At 43.2% G+C, this 21,700-nt stretch overlaps 1 protein-coding gene across 1 annotated transcript in view; it reads right to left on the bottom strand.

Moving 5' to 3' along the window:
* The window catches only part of gse1b (Gse1 coiled-coil protein b), a 184,878-nt gene extending 163,901 nt beyond the window's left edge, over positions 1–20,977 (bottom strand). The window contains exon 1 of the mRNA XM_077520065.1: positions 18,307–20,977. Coding sequence (XP_077376191.1) covers positions 18,307–20,562 — 2,256 coding nt within the window. The 5' untranslated portion in view covers positions 20,563–20,977. The remainder of the gene's footprint in view (positions 1–18,306) is intronic.
* Between the last annotated feature and the right edge of the window lie 723 nt (positions 20,978–21,700).

Here is a 21,700-nt window from a genome sequence, read left to right as displayed (position 1 = left end):
AAACCGAAAGGAGGCGACGCACGCGGCAGTTCGCCGGCAGCCAATCAGAGAAGAGCATTTGCTTGATGACAGAGGCTTTGCAGCTGACAAGCGGCAAGGGAAAGGGAGTGTATGTGCGCGTGTACGTGCGTGAGCGCCGCCGTCATCTCTGCCCAGAAACACAGCAGAAGCTGAAACAAACACACAAAACACTCACAAAGCACAAAAGGCGAGTCATAGTGGCACCTGGTGGAACTGTAAGAAAAGCAGCAGTGATGTGAATCACTCACTGTTTACCATACATCACTTGCTGTCAGACTGTCAAGTGCATCCCAGAGCTATAGATGGCGCTATCGCCCAAAATCGTGAATCAACAGTAACAAAAATTACAAATGAGGAAAGTGCAAATGTGTGCAAAGTGGAGTGACTCCTGGCCTTAAAAAAAATAAAATTAAAATAAATAAATAAATAAATAAATAGAAGGCCTCAGGGTCTGTTGTAGACTTAAGGGTCAGGGGTCAAGAGGGCATCTTGGTTATGGTGCTGAAGTCCGCAGTGAAACCAGAGGATGCTACAGGGTCAAAGGGCAAGCACCAGCAGAAGTGCAAAAGCTGAGCATGTTGCCAAGAGTGGCTGCAAGTCACAAATACACAACTCACTCAGCAGAACAAATTCAAGGGCTTTCAAAAAATAAAAAAAAAATAAAAAAAAAATCATTGACTGTGTCTACTCGTGTGTAATACTACTTAACCACTTATCAGCCATCTGAAGCAGCTAATAGGTACTTACAGGTGTTAAGTCTGGTAATGATACAGCCCAGAAAAGTGAGTACAAGTCTATCATCAACACAAACATTCACAAACTGGATCACTATTTTATGTGTTGCGCTTATTAAGCTTATTATTATTTTAGTAGATTTATTTTGATATCAACTGGAATACAGCAGCCAATAGAAAAGCACCTTCAGAAGATAATGTCGCTCTCATGGTGTTTTTTTAAATATTGTGCACAAGTAATACACATTAAAAAAACTAATACTAATACTGAAACTAACTAAAACTAAGCATTAAAGAACTAAAACTAACTAAAATGAAAAATTCCACAACTATAATAACCCTATTTCCATTAAATAGTTTATACTGTAGCAATTTTCTAAATATGCAAAAGCACAAATACATTATTTGTACAATTTTTAGGACTAAACACAATTTCTCTTCATAACATTATGTGGCCCTTGCGTCCTGATTTTCTGGATGTGGCCCTCACATGAAAAGTTTGGACACCGCTGCGCTACACCAACGAGCGTATCGCGGTGGTGTGGAAAAGGTGGGAGGGAAAAGGAAAAAAAAAAAAAAAAAAGAGAGGGGGGGCGGGGGGCTGTAGGAAGAAAAACAGGTCCCACTGAGCTACCGTGCAGGCGCCAGCAAAGACAGCAAGGGAAGGAAGGGTGAGGAGGCGGAGGAGTGGGGAGCGGTCTGGGGTGGCGGGTGTTGGACTACCCTGGCGAAACTCTCAACAGATGCGTGAAGCCCTTGTCAGCATTCCTGCTAGGTAACGCAAGGTCAGGAGCGAGCAGGAAGACAATATGAGGACTATTTGGGCTCCCCTGAGCGCCAGATGTGTTTTAATAAGACGGCTGCCCTCCGAGCTAATAAGGTCAGACTCTGGCTCCAGCCAGACGAGCAAACAAGTAGACTCTTGGCAGGAATTCAGCTCCAGCTTGGCACAGGCTCCCTTTCTGCTTCCTGCCTTTGCTCTGCTCGCTCTCTTACAAGCTGGGGAGGCCAACTCACGGCTCCGTGCGTGCGTGTGTGCGTGATACCGACACACACGCACACCCCCTTTTATTAGACGCTTCCCTTTTTCCTGCAAGAGAAGAGAGGGAATACTGCTTTGCAAAAAAAAAAACAGAGGGGCCTATTCACGAAAGGTTTGCGTCGCCTTTGCGCCGCGCTAACCGCGCAAAAATGGAGCAATCTGCGAGCGCCTAATTCACTAAACACGCGCGGATGGGGAAATCCGTCACTCAGTGCTCTGCCGAACAGAATGCGTCGCGGTGCGCCCGGTGTTACTTGCGCTTATGTAAATGAGGTAATTTGCATACATTTGACGCAAAATATGCCCACCCCAATGCAAATGAGACTCATTGATATGCAGCGTCTAATTCACTAACGCCAGCGCAAATAGCCACACCGCGTTTGCGTGACGCAAATAACGTTTTTGGAAAGCATGTATTAACATGCCGCAACCTCGATCATGACAGCATTGCGTGCCATTTGCAGCACAACATCCACGGCAGGTCACGTAGATAGATAGATAGATAGATAGATAGATAGAGAGAGAGAGAGAGAGAGAGAGGGGGGGGGGGGGGGCGGGGAAATATTTCCGTGTTAAGTTTAGGACACAACGCAACCCGGGCTGATCGGCAATGGCGAGGAGGCATTTTACGATCGCTTTTACGTGCCAGATGCATACTGTACGCCCACGACAACCTCTGAGAATATATTTTTAAAAAACGATTGCACCAATAATTTGTACTTTATGAATGAATGACGTCGTCGTCGTCCTCTCTGCTCTGTACATCTTAATGGCGCTATAAACGCTTACTCTTAGTCCAACCTCGCTTTCTGATAATGTCATCTTTCTCGCAACTGTTACTATAACAACCACGTTCTTGGTGCAAATCCGTTGCCATGTGTGGTAAATCAGGTGCAAATTTGCTCCAAGCTGTCAGTTTTGTGGGCGTGTTTGCGCCGGTATATGATGAGAGCAATATCCTTAGTGAATAGGTGGGTAACTGCGGGCGCAGTTGTGGTGCAATATTTCGCGCTATTATCGGATTCGCATTCTTAGTGAATATGCCCCAGAGAGACTGACATCTGTGCACGCGCATGACATGTGACAGCAAAGGTTGATTATAAATACGGGGAAAAAAAAAAAAGAAATGTCATAAAAAAACAACAACAACAGAACCAATAAATCTCTGTCCTCTCGAGAGGAAACTAAAAAAGGCAGCTCCGGCGCCAGTGAGATTGGCTCGCACTGCACTGGAGCAGAAAGGAAAAGAGGCAAAGAATGAGGAGGAGGGAGAAGATTTAAAGTTGAGAATGAGAGAACTAATTAAGAAACACACAAAAGCTAAGCCCAGGAGAGAATCTGGTTACACAAACCCCGAAACTGATGAGTGGATATCATGAAAAATAGGGGGGGGGAATATTTTTGAAAAGTTACAGATGCAAAAATGCATAAGCGTTGTTCTACCGTGAGGGAAAAGCTGACGTCATCATCTGCCTCACGCGACATCAAACAGAGCCGAATGGTGCCTGCACTTCTCAAATATTTACCTCAGCGCTGGGCCACACAATCACACACGCGGGAGCGCCAACCATAAACATGGACCCCCGCTCTCACCTATATTCACACACACACACACACACACACACACACACACACACACACCCACACGGCTAGAAGTCAATGAAATGTGTGAGAAATAAGTGCTGTTTATGGAAGTTGACGGTGTTGTCGGTTGCCTGACGCTGGATCGTGACAGCATTCGGTGAATATTCAAATAGTTTCTGGAAAAATATGCCTCCAAAGTGAATGTTGAAAGTCAAACTATCACCGAGTCTTCGGCATGTGTGCAGGTTGAACCGATGAGTCAACTTGCACCGTGCTTGAAAGTGACTGACTGCTCAGCACGATTTCCGCATTTCATCTTTCATTTGGCTAATTTTGGCTTGCCCCATTGCTGCTGCTGCCATAACAAGGTCGTGCAGTTTTCACACATCTGCGTGGGTTAGAAGGTAGGGCTGGGTGGACATTACAATTTTTTTTATTTTTTTTTACCTTTACAAAGTCGTCTCGCGGGCCGGATTAAACCCCTTCGCGGGCCCGATCCGGCCCTCGGGCCGTATGTTTGACACCACTGATAGTAGGAATATAAGCTGGTGGTGAATGAAAAAAACGGTTAGCCTTGCTAGCTTTGGCTATACCAATTCTTGCTAGCCTTACAAGATGAATACCAGCAGGACCACAAAACTGTTGGTGAGGGTAACAGAGTTGTACCACTTGGTGCAGTGTGCAGGTGTACTACAAACTACCAAAAATGTGGAGCTAGTTTACCAAAAATGAGACCAGTAGCACTGTCATTTGCAAAATATGCAACTCTATCCTCAAATACATTAAAATGACCAGTAAAATCAGCAAAACGCAGACTGCTGTCACCAAAATCGCCTTATGCCGACTGTGCCACAACTTAGACCTGTTCCAAGCTGGTCTGAGGTTTAGTCTTCTTTATGTCAAATTCTCAGCAACAACAGATGCTTTCATGAAAGGTATCCAAACACAAAAAGCCAAGTGAATAAGGCAGCGACATCAGCTGACACCAAGCCAGCTCATTTCACCACAGACTGTTTTCTTTCTCAGTTGTTTGGTCACAAAACTGTTCAAGGGTCCACGATACAGGACTGACTCCCAATTCAACCCAACCTGGATTTGGGCCTCAAATTAAACAGATAGCGTGCTACAAGATAAACACTAAATTTGACTAAAGATGACATCCAATCTGCAGCCAAGGAACATGTTGGCCAGACAGAAGAGCGTCATCCATCACCGAGCTGTGAGTAGACTCCAGAGATTACACCTTCCTCGTTCTAATGCCGGCAGACAGAAAACATTAGGCCCAATGTAATTTGAGACGTCCTCATCACAGAGCGCTTGAGGTCGTAAGGTCGGCAGGCCTGATCGTTGGAGCAGCTTGCGACCAAGCTGACCGCCTCATGTCGTTCACTCACACGAAAGGTTCCCACGGTTCCAGCCGCTCCACAGGTTGACTTGTCAAGTCGCGTTTTACAGCCTATCACGGACATCCAACAGGAACGCAGCAGAGCATTGACCAACTCGGCGGCGCTCCATAAAAAAAAAAAACAGCTCAGCATCTACAAACTGAAGAAAGGTGTGCAGCAAGGAGGTGCCATGTTTTCATGTTTGATCTGATCGGCATCAACGCTCAAAATGCCGCATAACATTCCCGTACATAAATCGACCTGAATGTGAGAAACCTCGAACTGCATGATACATTAAAACACTCAACTCAACTTTTATTTATTTATAAAGTGCTTTAAGAACAGGTATTGCTGTATACAAAGTGCTGTACATAAAACGTAAATATCGGTTGTGCAGTAAGTACCCGTCTCAGCAATAAACCTGCCATCATCACACGGTCTGACCTTGACAGATAAATATTCATTAGCGGGCTGCGAAGTTGCCCAACCTATGACCCCCACCCCCACCCCACTTCCTGCTGCAAGAGCTGCAGGCGGGATCTGAATTCTCGTCACCTGCCTCCTCTTTGATGTGACACTCGTGTGCGTTTGAAGGGGCGTTCAAAAAAGATATGCGAGAGGCCACAGGGGCCATGTCGTACAAGAGCGGTCTCTTCGAACATCACAGGAATAATACATGATGATTGGGGTCACAATTTCAATGGTTGCCCCAGTGAAGAGAACAGGCTGCAGTTACTATAGCAACTAGCACAACGGATTTGTGTACACTTGTCATGTGGTTGGTATTGTAACATTAGTACTACTAAATAAAGTACTCAAATACACCTCCTAAAGATAACTAAATAAATAAATAAATGACTAAAAGTGAAAAATAAAAATGAATATAAAAAAATAAATAAAAAATTATATAAAAAAATTAATATAAATGCAAATAAATCAGTTTTTATTTTCACTCTTTGTCATTTATTTATTTATGTATTTATTTATTTATTTAGTAAATGATTTATTTTGTCATTTATCTATTTATTTAGTCATTTATTTATATATTTATTTAGTCATTTATTTATTTATTTATTTATTTATTCAGTCATTTATTTATTCAGTCATTTATTTATTTAGTCATTTATTTACCGGTGAGTCCAACGCGGAGTCCAACCCAAGACACGCTTAACACCGCCCCCTCATTTGAATAACATTTCGACTTGGTAGTACTAAATAAATAAATAAATGACTAACTAAATAAATAAATGACTAAAAGTGAAAATAAAAACTGATTTAGTTCCATTTATATTTATTTTTTTTAGATATAATTATATTATATAATTATAAAATTATATATTATTATATTTTTTCATATTCATTTTTATTTGCACTTTTACTCATTTATTTATTTATTTAGTCATTTATTTATTTCGAATTTTGGCAGTTTTGGTCCTCCATATATTTAGACTGGTGGTGCTGCATAGAGCTTATTATTGTCAAAAAAAAAAAAATGGGGGGGTTGCTACATGTAAATGTGAATTGAACAAAGAGAAGAGTAGCTTACAAAGATCATGAAACGGTCAGAAAAAAAAAAAATAACGTGTTTCCAAGTGAGCACAATTTGACCTTAACCTGCACAGTTTGGCGTCTCCACCAAAATGGACACCTCGTCAGTCTTCTCCATCCCCCTCATGAGATGTGAGCGCATATCAGCAAGCGGGGATGCTGCAGACAGAACCGTGCGTATGCGCGCCCGTGCGCGGGTGTGTGCGCGTACCTGAGCGCGTGCGCCATCCCTTGTAAGCATGTGTGTGAAACAGATGGGAGGAAAAAGAAATAAGAGAGAGAGGGGGTAAAAGGAGAATAGCGACAGCAAGTCTGCAATAGCTTGTGTGTATGTGTGTGTGTGTGTGTGTGTTGATTGGAGGGGTGGGAGGGGGTGCGGGGGTGGGGGCTACAAGAGGGAGTAGTGTGGTTAGGCATCCAGAGTCACTGAACATTTTTCTGGCAGGCCCTCGCTATGCTCCTGGCCGCTTGCCCAGCTCTGAAGCAAACTTAAACAAACTCCTGTTGCAGCCATCTGCTGGGCCCGCGGGATAAATCACAGCACTGCTCCGCTCTGTACTGCTCAGCCACACCGCTATCGGGTTACTGTGTTAGCGGCCGCACACACACACACACACCCACACACACACACTTTCACACGAACGCACGGGCAGACGCACTCACACCAAAACTACGCGTCAGCCTGGAGCCAGGGCCTGCCACGGGGCTCACACCGCCAGGAGAGGCCAGCAACATGTGGCCCCTTCTAATACCACAGGGAGAGATGAAGCGGAAGGGGGAGGAAAAGAGGGAGGGGTGTGGGTGGAGAGGCGAGAGAGGACAAAAGAGTGGAGGATTGGATGTGAGGGGCAAAAAAAAAAAAAAAAAAAAGATGGAGGGGGGAAAGTGAGAGAAGCGAGCGAGGAGAATCCCTCCGACAGCAAACGTGATGCTCCAAGAGCTATTTTTATTGCGCCCTGTGGAGGAGAAGAGGAACATAAAAACATATTGAAGCCTCCCGCCTGTGCTTCCAAAACAACTTAAGCTTTTATAATTGATGTCAATTGGAGGAGGGAACTTTGATTTTTCTTGATATATCTTGTTTACACTGACATGTCAACAATCTCCCAATGACCCCGCCGCTATTTATCTGACGCTTGTTAAGGTCAAGTCCACCCAAGCACAGCACATCCTCCTTAACTGGCTCCACGGCCGCGGCCTTGAACGAACAACAAAAGGCATTTAGGAGGCATGCGCAGCATCTATCTGTCGCGCAGATGGAGACACTGTATTATTTGTCTATTTCTGATTCATGGCGCAGTCATGTCAGTGGGAGTCATGCACCAATGGAAACAATCCTCAAAACATGGAAAAATCTGTTAATTGAAACCGTACAAGTGCGCTCAAACAAGTACAATTTGGCGAACAACACAAATGTCTGAGCTGTTAAGAGTTAAAGATAATGACATGAAACACTATTCCATATTAGTCCTGTTGATGGCGGCAACAAGCATTAATATATATTAATATAGCTAAGTTTCATCATTATTCACAAACATGTTGAAAATAATGGGAAAGAGAGCCCTGGATGATCTCTTATACTCTGCTGCCTCCTGCTGGTCATTTTTGTAATAACTACCATTGCTTCATCCGTTCTCTACAGTAGAGAGGCTGCATCAAAGCCTTTTGTATGCTCAAGTATTAAAAAACAAAACAAAAAAAACGTATAAATACGTCTTTGGGACACATAAAACGTTTAAAAAAAAGAACATATTTATACGTTTTGGGGAGCAGATGAATTCAAACGTGTCCACTAAGTTCTCCTGTTTGAAAATGACTGTAAAACTAACACAAAGCGACTGACATGTAACAAAATAGATTAAAAAAAAAAAAGTCAGCTAGCGTAATGCTAACACAAAATGCGCAACACAGTAGACACGCTAAGAAGTACGCATCAATGTTGCGGCACAACGTAATATTCATTCAATATTCATAATATAACAAAAAGCCAGCAGGTGGCAGCAGAGTATAAGAGATCAACCAGGGCCGTGTTGCAACAAGCTGTTTCCCCCACAGTTTTAAACAGATTTGTGAATAATACAATGGTACACTAGAATCCGGTGCACTTTTAACTCATTTGTTCCCCAAAAACGTATAGATACGTTGTATTTTAAATGTTTTAAGTGTCCCAAAGACGTATTTATACGTTTTTTTTATGTTTGTTTTCTTTTATGTTAGCGCATACAGAAGGCTTTGATGCAGCCTTTCAACTGCAAAGAACGGTTGAAGAAATGCTAGTCATTACACAAACAGCCAGCAGATGGCAGCAGAGTATAAGAGATCAACCAGAGCCTTGTTTTTTTAAAAAAAAGCTCAATTACTCAGAATTCTAAATAGATTTGTGAATAATGATGAAACTTAACTATATTCTAATGATAGTTGCTGAAAAAATGAAACATAAAATATACGGGGGGGGTTTCCTGATGAAAGAAGAGACTCTAATCTTTGTTTTGGTAGGTTCCATGTTTTTATAGCAATAGAACATCTCACACAGTACCAAATGGCTGAGCCACAAATTGACCCGCTCACACTGTGTGTTCATTTCATTCACTTTGCGCAGGCCCGGTGATGGAAAAAGGCTCTGAGTTTGAAAAATTAAGTAACCCTGTTTCAACCGTATGAGATCATGGCCGACCAAATTTCTGATTTCCTCATGTGATGGGTTTATCAAGGTAAAATGAATGTGATGCAAGCTCCTGAGGGTATTTGGTTCGCTAACATTTCATTCACAACAAAACAGATGAGGTTTCCTGACGACCCGACAATAGCAAATCAACAGGTTATTCCATCATTGGATGCTACGTGATTCCCTGATGACGCTGACGTATGAAAAAAGACAACGCCAGGGTCGAACATTAAAAAAAAATAGTTCAAGGTGAATGAGACAAGATGTTAAAAATATGACGAGCACACAGTGTGCAGACTAAAAAAAAATAAAAATAAAAAAATGTTAAAGTTGTCATGGCCTCTGCTGAAACTGCACACTACATTCTGACATCGAACTCGGTCCAAAAACTCTCTGCTGTCTGTCAAACTTCCCAGCTGTCCCGAAGCCTGCTGGAGCGAGCTTGTCAGAGACCAGGTGGTTGGTCTGTACGAGGGGGCGGCCAGGTCACGGCCAGAGGGGATGCTAATGGAAGGAGAGAGTCATCCAAGAAGGGAACGACTTCTCCGGCCAAAATAAGATCCCTAAAGATGACCGCTACAGATGATTATCTCTCCTTTGATTGGCTGTCAGACAGAAAGTAAACAAAATCTAACGTCTGCTCGCTCGGAGCCAGTGCGCGGACTGTGGGGGGTGCCAAGTAGTCCACTATGTGCTATTTGGGACTCCGGCTGACATCGACAGATGACAGCAGGGTGAGTGAAGTCATCTTTCATCCATTTTGAACTACTACCATGGCAAAAAAAAAAAAAAAGAACAGAACGGAAACATATGGAAAAACCCCAGAGAAAACGTATACAAATACCAAATAACAGCAGCTACATGCGTAAGTTGCATGTTAAAAATAGTCGTAATAGTGACTACTGTGTGACCACACGCACGCACAATCGGCCATGCACGCCGACAGCTGTGGCACAATCCAGCTGCATTTGCGAGCACAAGAGCAAACACCTGCCGGCGCTGCCGACCACCTGGCGGACGCGCACGTGTGCCCAAGCGCACTTGCAGCTGTTGCAAATTTAGATGCAGATCAAAGATTATGTATTTTACGTGCGAGCGGCGCGCGTGCGCCGAAGAGGGCTTGCATATGTGTATGCGTGTTATGGCGAGAGGGCAGCTGGATGAGGGCAAAGAGCCGGAGTTGCTTTGCACTGTCTTCTATAATTACGCCAGTTAAAGCTGGTTTACGACTGTAAAAAACAGACTTTACATTTTAGGGGAGCGCTGCATAGCGGCCTTCAGTTGAAGCATCACCACACCATTGAATACGCAGTATATAATACGTTAAATATTTGTAGTACGAGTACAAATACTTACATACTTACAAGTAGCGATACTTGATAATGCTCATCTTACAATTGTGATGAAAAAGTTTTATTTTCAACCACTATTGTTCTGTGAATATTATGTTGATGCGTATTTGTTAGCTTGTCTAGTCTACTGTAGGTTGTCTCCTGATAGATTATCGATACGCCTACACAAGTATCGCGATATTTGTAGCTAACGTACAGCCGCTGCAGCGGCTCCGTTGTTCCATTGAGCAATTACTTGGCAGGCCACTAGGGGGAGCACCTCATAAGAGTGGCGGGGAAATAGACGCAAGTCTGCAGGCGAAGAAGACTCATGAGCTTAGTTTTACCGTTTCTATGAAAAATGTGTATTATATCTTCAATTTTAATAACATTTTAAAACACATTTTATGTTTCGACTTTTTGAAGCGCACAATTTCTGAGGAATATTAAATGATTTAATATTTAAGTAATTTTATTTCCTTTTGTAATGTAACACAAAAACTGTGTCACAGTTTATAAAATGAAACAACTGATGATGTGACTGACATGTTGCATGACAAGAGTGTTTAAGAATAACACAAATTTGTTCACAGAAGACATTTATATTTGTTTAAAAAAAAATACACTAAAGTACTCACTGTGAAGAAGACACCATTTTGTTTCAGGGACGGTACAAAACGAAACTATTTTCTTATTGAAAAAAAACATCAGTTTATGTTTTGATTAGTTTTATCGTAGATTATCGTGGGCTTATTACCTGACCAATAAATTGATAATCGCGGTATCGTCTTATCGTGAGACAATCGTTCTCGTGAGCCTTGTATCACATATCGTATCGTGAGGTACCCAGAGGTTCCCACCCCTAGTCTACTTTGTTGCACATTTTGTGTTAGCATGAAGCTAACTGACTTTTTTTTTTTTTAAATACAAAGTTATCTATTTTGTTACAACATTTCAGTCACTTTCTGTTAGTTTTACAGTCATTTTCAAACAGGAGAACTTAGTGAAGACCTTTTAACCAATTTGCTTCCAAAAACGTATAAATATGTTGTATTTTAAACGTTTTAAGTGTCCCAAAGACGTATTTATACGTTTTTTTGTTTTTGTTTTTTAAGCTAGAGCATATGAAAGATGAAGAAATGGTAGTTGTTACAAAAACGGCCAGCAGGTGGCAGTATAAGAGATCAACCAGGGCTCTCTTTCCCAGTATTTTTAACAGGTTTATGAATAATGATGAAACCTAGCTAATTCTAATGCTAATTGCTGCAAAACTGAAACAGATAGAAATGTATGGGGTTTTTTTCTAATGAAAGAAGAGACTCTAATCTTTGTTTTGGTAGGTTCCATGTTTTTATAGCAATAGAACACAATGTTCTGTGGGCCTTGCAAAATCGGTCAAAATCCAGTGAAACAGCTGCGAGCGAAGGGGGTTGTGGGGCGATCGTTTGTAATTGAGCAGACTACTTCCTGGTTTCTTAAACATCGGGGCCGAAACAACCAATGACAGGTCAATAGGTCGATGACAAATAACCATTCACACTCAGATGCACGCCTATGAACAGTTTAGTATATTCAATGAACATAAACGGATGTTTTTGCAATGTGGAAAAAAAAACACGACACACACGAGAGAGCACGCAAACAAAGAAAAGCTGGATTCAAACCCTGAACCTCAGAACCATGAGTGTGAACCACGAGGCCACCTTGGTTCAAAAAAATCCAGAGAGCTACAATGTATTTGTTTTTGTCTTGTATTTGCTAGTTAGCAGGCTACTTGATGGTTTATGGAGGATGACGCAACACATTAATGAGGGACCGTAGCACTTGTACTCTGGAGCGATTTAATCATGACTCGAACAGTAAAATAAACGCATAAAACTAAAAATCTTTTATTTCTACTTTCATCCAAACTGGCACAAAAACCTTGTTTTCCATTTCCAAACGCACTTTAATGTAATCATTTTCCCAACAGAAAACTGGCCATCACAATAAGGCGGGGCTGTAATTATCAAACATACAGAAAGACAATAAATACATACAGTACAGTACAGTACAAACCCACAGCAACAAAGAACTGCTTTATATAAACTAGGGGTGTGAATTGCCTAGTGCCTGACGATTCGATTCGTATCACGATTCACAGGTCACGATTCGATTCGATACCGATTAATCCCGATAAGAATTTATAAGTCGATTGTTGCGATTTTTTTTCATTCAAATTTAGAAAATACTAATCAGTAAGCTTGTAGAGTGTAAGATTTATATGAAAATGTATTATTTATTTATCTTATAGAGGTTGTAATCTGTTTCATGTTTAAACAGCATTAAAATAAAATATTAAGGCTTAATGTTCCGTTCATATAACATTCTTCCATGCTCAAGGTGTGAATCCTAACCCGAAGTCAGACGTTTTGTTGAATATTTTTCCATTAAAAATGGAAGTTTAAAAATCGATTCACACACAAATAAAAAAAAAAAGGCAATGATGATAAGACGTTGAATCCGTTGAATCCGAATACCGAATGAACAATTCTGAGCTCTAAAAAAAAAAAAAAAAAAAAAAAAAAAAAAAAAAAAAAAATCGATTTTTTTTTTATTGAATCGATTCGAGAATCGCGCGATGTAGTATCGCGATATATCGCCGAATCGATTTTTTTTTTTTTTTACACCCCTAATATAAACCAACATCACCTCCACCATCCCATAATCTCACATGGCCCCCTTGGGAAAATGAATTTGCACTACTGGATCAAAAGGTTATTATTTTCCGGATACAAACGGAACTATATCCTGGCCCTCAATGCTGTGACGTCAAGCCCCTGAACACCAATTTAAAAGTAATTCCATTGTCTCCCCATGACTAGAATGCCAGGGCGGAGAGAACACAACAAGCCGAGAGCAGCAGCGTGACACGCTAATTCTTGATTCATTCTTTGCTCTCAATGGCATTCCTTTCTGTGGCAACAGGAAGTGAGAGAAACATCACGGCTGGACTTCCTTGATTCAATCTCAATGAGCTCGCTCCAGATCTTCACTCGCTTTCCCGAAAGTTGACGTTCTTTTGAAATGTAGGATGGGAAATCTCATTATGCTTGCAATGTGAATCGCTTCTCGTGTGTAATTACACGGATTGGAAGTTCACACTTTAAGCTGATTGGTCGGTGCTTTTTAATGGTCATTAACAGATGTCAAGTCAAGTCATGTGCTGTATTCACAATGTGCTTCTGTGAAACTGTATAGCTGATCAGATTCCATTGTGTCTGACTTAACCAAGACTAGACTGCGACTACCTCAAAAACAGTAAAATAGACTTTACTTCATTGGTTAGCTCATTATAGTGGAATTAACTTCTTATCCTCCATTTGCGCCGCCGTGGGAGTGAACACAGCCTAGTTGATTCCCGGGCAATCGAAGATGCTCCCCTCATTACCTTCCTAGAGAACATGTCTGCCTGCATCTGGATCAAATCCACAAGCATCGTGTAACACCGCCCGAACCACACTTAGGCCTGGTTTCACCCGGTCTAAAGTCTAATTTACTTTCTGTCACCAAATTGTCAGGTTAGTCAGGTAGCAAACAGCACGGTCTGACAAAGTGCCAAACACGGTAAACTAGTTTTTATGCTGATGAAAATACGGACTAAAGTGTTTTATTTGAAACAAATGTTCAAAAACAAGAAGTATTTTAATTTCTTGACCATGGTTTTCATTTTCTAGAGGAAAACCTTTTTTTTTTTTTTTTTTACATTTTAACATGATGCAACTTCAATCTACGGCATGTTTTTCAGTCTTCCCGCGCATGTCAGTCATGTGATGTATCAAACTCAACACAAGGGGGCACTATGTCAAATGTTGACATCCAGTAGAAGAAGAGAGTGGGACAAAGAATACATTTTGTGGAGCGCCTCAATTTCATCTGTATTTTCTATCTGGACAAAATATGTAGAACTGACGGATGCATACAGAAAGCAAGTGATTAGGCTAACTTATAGCCTGTGTATAAGATATTTGACATTAAGTTAAAAACTGAATGTTTGAGAATTTGCTGTGAAATTCAAAGTTAATAAGTTTTTTAGTCAATGAAAGTATGATTCATTTCTCTTCTGAATGCGGTTTCAAGCCCTTTCAACCCCCCCGCCCTCAATGTTTCTCTTCTCTTTCACTTCCACTTGTTCACGCTAGCTAATTTGTTTATATCCCGTTTCAGCTTGACTTCCTGATCCCGTATGTAATTTTGACCTCCCCCCTCATTTTGCCGCGACGCCGTAAATCCTGCTCGGCGGTGCCGTTATAGAAGGCTGGCATGTTTTTCCTGTGACAGAAAATACCCTCTGTTTTGGCCTTCTACGTTTAAAATCGATGCTAATTGACAGATGAAGGGGAACCTAATTTGCTCGTGAAGCGATCAATGTGTGCTTGCATTAGCAAGTAAGTTCCTCAATATTGTTATTAGAGATTGTAGGTGGTTTATATGCATTGCTGTTATGTACAAAAGCACAATATTGTGCTTTTTTTTTTCTTTTTTTTTTAGTACGAGCTCTCTTTTTTACAATATTGTGATCTTTTTTTAAATATCACCAACAGCCCCACAATATCGTGATAATTATCATATTGTGACCTTCATATCGTACCGTGATGTTTGGATATCGTTACATCCCTACTTAATACAGCTTATTAGCTCACACAAGCCAAAAGGAGCGATGCCACCTGCAACTGGCCCGGTCCAAAATGATAACCCGAAACCTTCCCACCCGTGACGCTTCTCTCATACCGCGACACCTCGGTCTCAATGGGCGAAAGCCGGCCCCCCACAATTCGACTCTATATCGGGAGCGCCCGCCGTGAGCTCATCTGAGAACGTGTGACAGCATGTCCCGGCCAATAACAACAATCACAGCAAAAAATAAACAAGTAGAGTCCAGTCCAGGAAATTGTGCTCCCTATCTCTATCAGCACAAGTGTGGTTATCTTAAAGTTAGTGAATGAGGTGGACAGCTCCCGACAGCTGGCGTGAGCGTGCTCTTCCATTTTCGAGATTGCCGAGCGCAAATGGCATCCGACAGATGTTTTGTCTTCTGTCCTGCGAGGCCGTACGGTCGCTAACTTGTTTGCGTGTGAGAAAGCGGGCGCTTTCACGAGGGCCGACTGGCGCTCGGAAGGCTCCTCGGCGGCGCTTCATTAAAACATCACAAAGCCCTCGTAATGGAGGGAACAAATGTCTCTTATGCCTAAATTAGACCCTAAAGTAGGGGTGTTAAAAAAAAAATAAAAAAATCGATTCGGCGATATATCGCGATACTACATCGCGCGATTCTCGAATCGATTCAATAAAAAAAAAAAACGATTTTTTTTTTTTATTTATTTTTATTTTTTTTTTAAGAGCTCAGAATTGTTCATTCGGTAGTCTTACCGATTCAACGTCTTATCATCATTGCCTTTTTTTTTTTTTTTTTTTTTTTTTTTGTGTTTGTGTGTGTGAATCGATTTTTAAACTTCCATTTTTAATGGAAAAATATTCAACAAAACGTCTGACTTCGGGTTAGGATTCACACCTTGAGCATGGAAGAACGTTATATGAACGGAACATTAAGCCTTCATATTTTATTTTAATGCTGTTCAAACATGAAACAGATTACAACCTCTATAAGACTGAAATTTCAGATAAATAAATAATACATTTTCATATAAATCTTACACTCTACAAGCTTACTGATTAGTATTTTCTAAATTTGAATGAAAAAAAATCGCAACAATCGACTTATAAATTTGTATCGGGATTAATCGGTATCGAATCGAATCGTGACCTGTGAATCGTGATACGAATCGAATCGTCAGGTACTAGGCAATTCACACCCCTACCCCAAAGCAACCTCAATAGGCAAATCTTGTCTCAATATTTCTGTGAGAAATAAATCGTAATATACGCTCCTTGTTTCAAAGAAATGTTTCTACAATTCCGTATGTGATTTCTTACTGGTCTGGTTTTGCTAATGGTTTACACTGGGAAAAAATTTGGTCTCTGCCATAAAAATATCTTTTAACAAATAAAGTAAGGGAAATTTCTTTGAAAATAATACATAGATATTATCCTGTTAAAAATATTATCTTCTTAGATTCAAGAATGACATGTGTGTTGATTGCTCATTCTGTGAATTGTCCCCTGAAACACTGGTCCATCTATTTTGGCATTGCCCTTATACTAAAAGATTCTGGAAAGCGGTGTCTCGATTTATTATTGATTATATTGACTCTAATTTGTATCTTTTCTGGAAAAATGTACTGTTTGGTTTCTGTAATGATTATAGTGAACGAAACAAAAAAATGTTTGCTTGTATATGAAAGTCATTTTGAATGACAAAAGCTTAACTAGTAACTAGACAAAGCAATTTCTGGAGAAATTGCGTGGGAATGTTGAAAGTTGAATGCTAATAGCTGAATGCTAAGCCGAATGCTAATAGCTGAATGCTAATGAAGGAAACAAAGAAACTGTGAAAATTACAAAGTAATATTACGAGTAATAATAGTAGTAGTTGTTGTAGTAGTCGTAGAAACAGTAGTAAAAAAAAAAATGTTTTTAAAGGTATTAATTGTACATGAAAAATAAAGAACTTATTAAACTCATTCTGGACAAAATATTAACTTTTTATTGCTGAAAATGGCTCAACGAGAGCGTAAATAATACACAAATGAATGATGTTTGAGGACCGTATTTTTTTTCAATATGTAATGTATTTTTGAGGAAACAACATCCATCGACATTTCAACACCACTGACAGCCAGCCAAACAAACTGTAGCAAAATGTGAGACATTCTCAGTCGTGCTCGATCAAACAAACGCAACGCTGGCATTGGCCTTCGGCCCTCATTCAGTTTTCCAGCTTTCGCAGAGGTTTGTTGATGTTTGCGTCATCGTAACCCACAACTTCCTTACACACAATAGAACGCAAGCTATTGATTACCGTTTCAAAAACAATAAGCACATGAGGGAGAAACAAGCACTTTCATGACAGCATGAAAGTGACAGCAATTGTCGACATCATCATTTGGGTCACACCAGGACAAACGCATTCGGCACATAAAGCATAAAAGCAGAGTTTTATGATTTATTTATTTTTTTTAATCACGATACGAATACTAAATACCAATCACTGGTTAGTAAACAGTAATCAGGAGGAAATGCTTTTGTAATACACTTTCATGCTAAATTAAAAATTAATCCAATTAGTCGATTAATCGATTGAATAATCGATCGATTAATCGATTCTAAAAAAAAATAAAAAATCAATAATGACAGTGTCACAGGGGTAATGCATTGGGTGAAAAAAGAACCTTTTGCACAATTAAAATGAATCCAATTAGTCGATTGAATAATCGCTCGATTAATCGATTCTAAAAAAATATTCAATAGTGACAGTGTCACGGGGGAATGCATTGGGTGAAAAAAGAACCTTTTGCAAAATTAAAATTAATCCAATTAGTCGATTAATTGATTGAATAATCGATAGATTAATCAATTCTAAAAATATTCAATAGTGACAGTGTCACGGGGGGAATGCATTGAGTGGAAAAAGAACCTCTTGCTTTGGTAATACACTTTAATGCAAAATTTAAATGAATCCAATTAGTCGATTAATCGATTGAATAATCGATAAGATTAATCGGAGGCACTTACTTCTTAATGCAAGCACACATTGAGTTCCTACATGGTACACAAGCATATTACTTTCCCGTTCATCTGACCATTAGCGTGGATTTTAAAAATAGAAGGGCTAAAACATGCCTTGTGAAAATTAAACTACACTAAATAAAACTAGCCACCAGAGGGTGCTAGAACGGCACAAATGGAAATCAACCTGAATTTTTTCACAAATGTGCTGCTTTTAACGACGACGAAGATATATTGTGGCAGTTTTAATATCGCGACGTCACGATATTGCCATCATCGTTACATCCCTACTCAGCAGAACGTTGAAATCAAAATGTCAAAAATGACCAACCTGTTGTCCAGGCTGTGGCGAGGTCAAGCGCGGCTCTTCTCTCTCCCCGTCCCGCCGTGCGCCCCGGCCCACCTGCACCATGGCCTTACAATCCACACACGAGCCAACCAGCAGCCTCCTCCCGTCGTCCACCAGGAGCGTGCCGGCGCCGCGCGGCGCATACAGGAAAACGGGCAGCCTGGCCACGGTCACCATGCGCATCCTCCCTTGCCTGCGCTGCTCCCGCCGGCAGAAGAAGCACGCAAAGGCCTCGCAGGCGTACTGGCGGGCCCAAGGAGAGCTGGACGAGCCCGAGGTGGAGGGCGCGGAGGGCGCGGAGGGACCCGGGCCTCCGCCCTCGTGCCGGGCCCACTGACCGCGCAGGTCGTGGTAGCAGAGCGCGCAGGCCGACACCAGGCCCGTGGCGTCCACCGGCTTGGCCCGGGGGGCGGGCGGGTGCACGGTGAGGAAAGGGAAGAACGGCTCCTTCTCGCCGCAACGTCCCGGCGGGTTGACGTGGAGCTGGAACTCGCACCCGGCGGGTAACTCGGAGCCGCACAGGTAGCAGACGGCGCCCTCGGGAGTTTGCGAGCGAACGCATCCGAAGCCGTCGATGGCCATGACGGAGTGGTACCTGATGAGGAAGGAGCTGACGGAGGTGATGAGGTCCTCGCTGAGACAAAGGCGGTAAGCGCTCCAGATGTCCTCGAGGATGACGAGGCACTGCGAGCAGCAGCGCACGCGCCCGTTTCTCATTGGCTGGGCGTTGGGAGGACAGGGGAGCATGTTGATGAAGGGGAAATACATCACGCCACGAGATTTGCCCGCGCCGGCTTGAGCGTGCACCACTTTGTCGGCGCCGCGCTCCAGACCGCACAGGAAACAGGCCTCGCCGTGACCTTTGACGGCGCGCTCCGTCTGCCCGCCGGCGTTGTCGAGCGGGACGACGTAGAGGCGGCGAAGCACGGGGACGTCGGCCCGCTGGAAGTTGCGCCACTGCTGCGTGAGCGAGGCGTGACAGCCGCCGCACACCAGGGTCGCACCCGCCGGGCTGATGGCTAACGCGCCCGGCGGGGGTGTGTGCAGCCACAGGAAGGGAAAGAAAGGCTCCCCTGGCGCCGATTCCTGCTTTTGGACGCTGACTTTATAACTCCCGCCTCGAGCGAGGTCGGCGCCGCAGATGAAGCACGCGCGTCCGTCCGCGTTTGGCTCCGCGGCGTGGCGCGGTTGCGCCGCTACCTTTCGGGTCAAAAGGTCACCGCTCGGTCCGCGATGTTTGGCGTTTTTACGACCGTCCCCGTCTTCATCGCTTGTGACGTTAATCTCGTCTTCATCCGAGTTGATGCCTCGCGGAACGTCCCGATGACATTTTGAGTTGGGGCGATGATACTCGTTCCCCTCCTCCAGCCACGACCTGTTGCGCATAATCACCCCGTTGTCCTGCACAGGTGCGTCAGGGAAATGGTTGTCATGGCACCGCTGGGGGACGCTGTCCTGGAACTTTGCCAAATATGATGACTGACACATATTATTCAAAACTTTCGGCGCACGTCTAGTAGGAGGCAAACTTTCCGGTTTGGGTGACCCCTGCGCGCCGTAGACCCCCACCGTGTACCGGGGGACAGTCCTTGGGGATTCGGGGCTGTTTTTAACACTGTTTTTCCTGCTACCATCTCTCTGAGATTTCCCAGCTGCTTTCGGGCACTTGTCCTTACTCGCACCGCCCCTGTCCACCACATCCATCTCCTGGTCTGACATGTTGTCAGAAAAGGATGAGAAGTCCGACTCGGCGCCGCCGTCGTAGTTGTGGCTGCCGGCGCCGATCCTCCTCTCCAGCTCGTAGGAGATGTTCCACTCCTGCGGGACCCGCCGAGAGTCGCACTGGTAGGGTCGCTTCAGCCAGTACATGCGCTTCTCGATGGGCGTCCTGCTCCTCTCGAACGAGTTCCACTGCTCCGCGAGGAAGCAGTGACACACGGCGCACACCAGCGCGTGACCCTCCGGGCTCAGCTCGCTCGCACCCGGAGCCGGCTCCTGGTTCTGCAGGAAGGGGAAAAACGGGCAGCGTTCCTTTTGATAGGTCACTTGTAACCTCAGCTCCTTCCCCGCCGTTACTCCGCTGCCGCATATAAAACAGTGCACCAGTCCCGCCAGGCCGTTGCGGTCAGCCCTGGAAGTGTTGACCGGCAAAGGGCTATCCTCGCCGGGCATGGCCGCGGCCATGAGTCGGTGTTTCCGAGATATGAGCGCCAGTTCCTTGTCACGGGGGGAATGCATTTGAAAAAAAGAAGAACCGACACGGGGCTACATGGCACAAGTCCTCCTCGTGCTCCCTTCGCTTATCTCCAAGTTAAGCAACACATGATAAGAGAGACGACAAACCCATTGAAAGTGAAGCAGCAGCCAAAGCGGCAACGCGGTGGCGACTCGTATCTCCCACGGATAAATCCACTTTAGCGAGACGGCAATCCACGCGGGATTTGGTAGTTTGTAGTCCATACGTTAGTTGACACGGGAGGTCCAGGAGGGACATGACGGCGGAAGCCTGCGGGATCGGGACCAGCCTCGCCGGCGAACTTTTTTTTTTTTTTTTGCCGCCTTTGCCTCCGCTCAGCAAAGTTTGGCCGCGAACTCGCTCACACTGTAGTCAGCCTCAGCGCCATCCCAGAGCTACGGCACCCGCCGAGACACCCCCGCAAAGGCAACCCCCCCACCAACCCCCCTTCTCGGAGAGCCTCCCCCCACACTTATGATTCGGGAGATTGTGAGCAAACACTCGTGCACGCTTCCCGCATGCGTCAACGCACGCAGCTGCAGCAGCAGCATGGACAGGATTGCCACTCAACACGCGTGATTCAGCTCACACAAGGGGGAAGTCGCTTTCCCGTGACTTTTACGATTCTTATCGTAATTTGTTGACATTTTGTCGCTCACTATTAATGTTGAGAAGGTGGGAGATATATTTCTGCCATAATGCAACGAGAAAATAGCGATTTTCTCTGCCCGTCTCACTTTTGGCACTTCAGCTTTGCAAGTTCATATAAACCAGTGCAAGAAACGAAGTTGAACAGTAGAAGAGGACAAAAACAGTGCAGTTAACCCCATGTAAACATAACCAAATCAATCATGGTCAAATGCTGTGGTTACATTTAATTATAACCATCATAATGATACAACTAAAATAATGTCATATTTACAACACCGCCTCACAGTGTCAATTCTTGGTACTGCACCGCCTTGCTCATCTTGATGCAATGACGGAATTTAATACTTTAAAGGGATACTTGACTCATTGAGCCATTTTCAGTAGTAAAAAAATATATATATATTTTGTCTACAATTAAGGTGGTAACTTCATTATTTTTAAAACGTAAATTTTTCTACTTGCTGTCGACTGATGATGACATCACCTGCG

The sequence above is a fragment of the Festucalex cinctus genome, chromosome 4 (assembly GCF_051991245.1).
Source record: "Festucalex cinctus isolate MCC-2025b chromosome 4, RoL_Fcin_1.0, whole genome shotgun sequence".
Lineage (NCBI taxonomy): Eukaryota > Metazoa > Chordata > Actinopteri > Syngnathiformes > Syngnathidae > Festucalex > Festucalex cinctus.
Note: the sequence above shows the minus strand (reverse complement) of the source record. Positions and strands in the feature narration are given on the sequence as shown.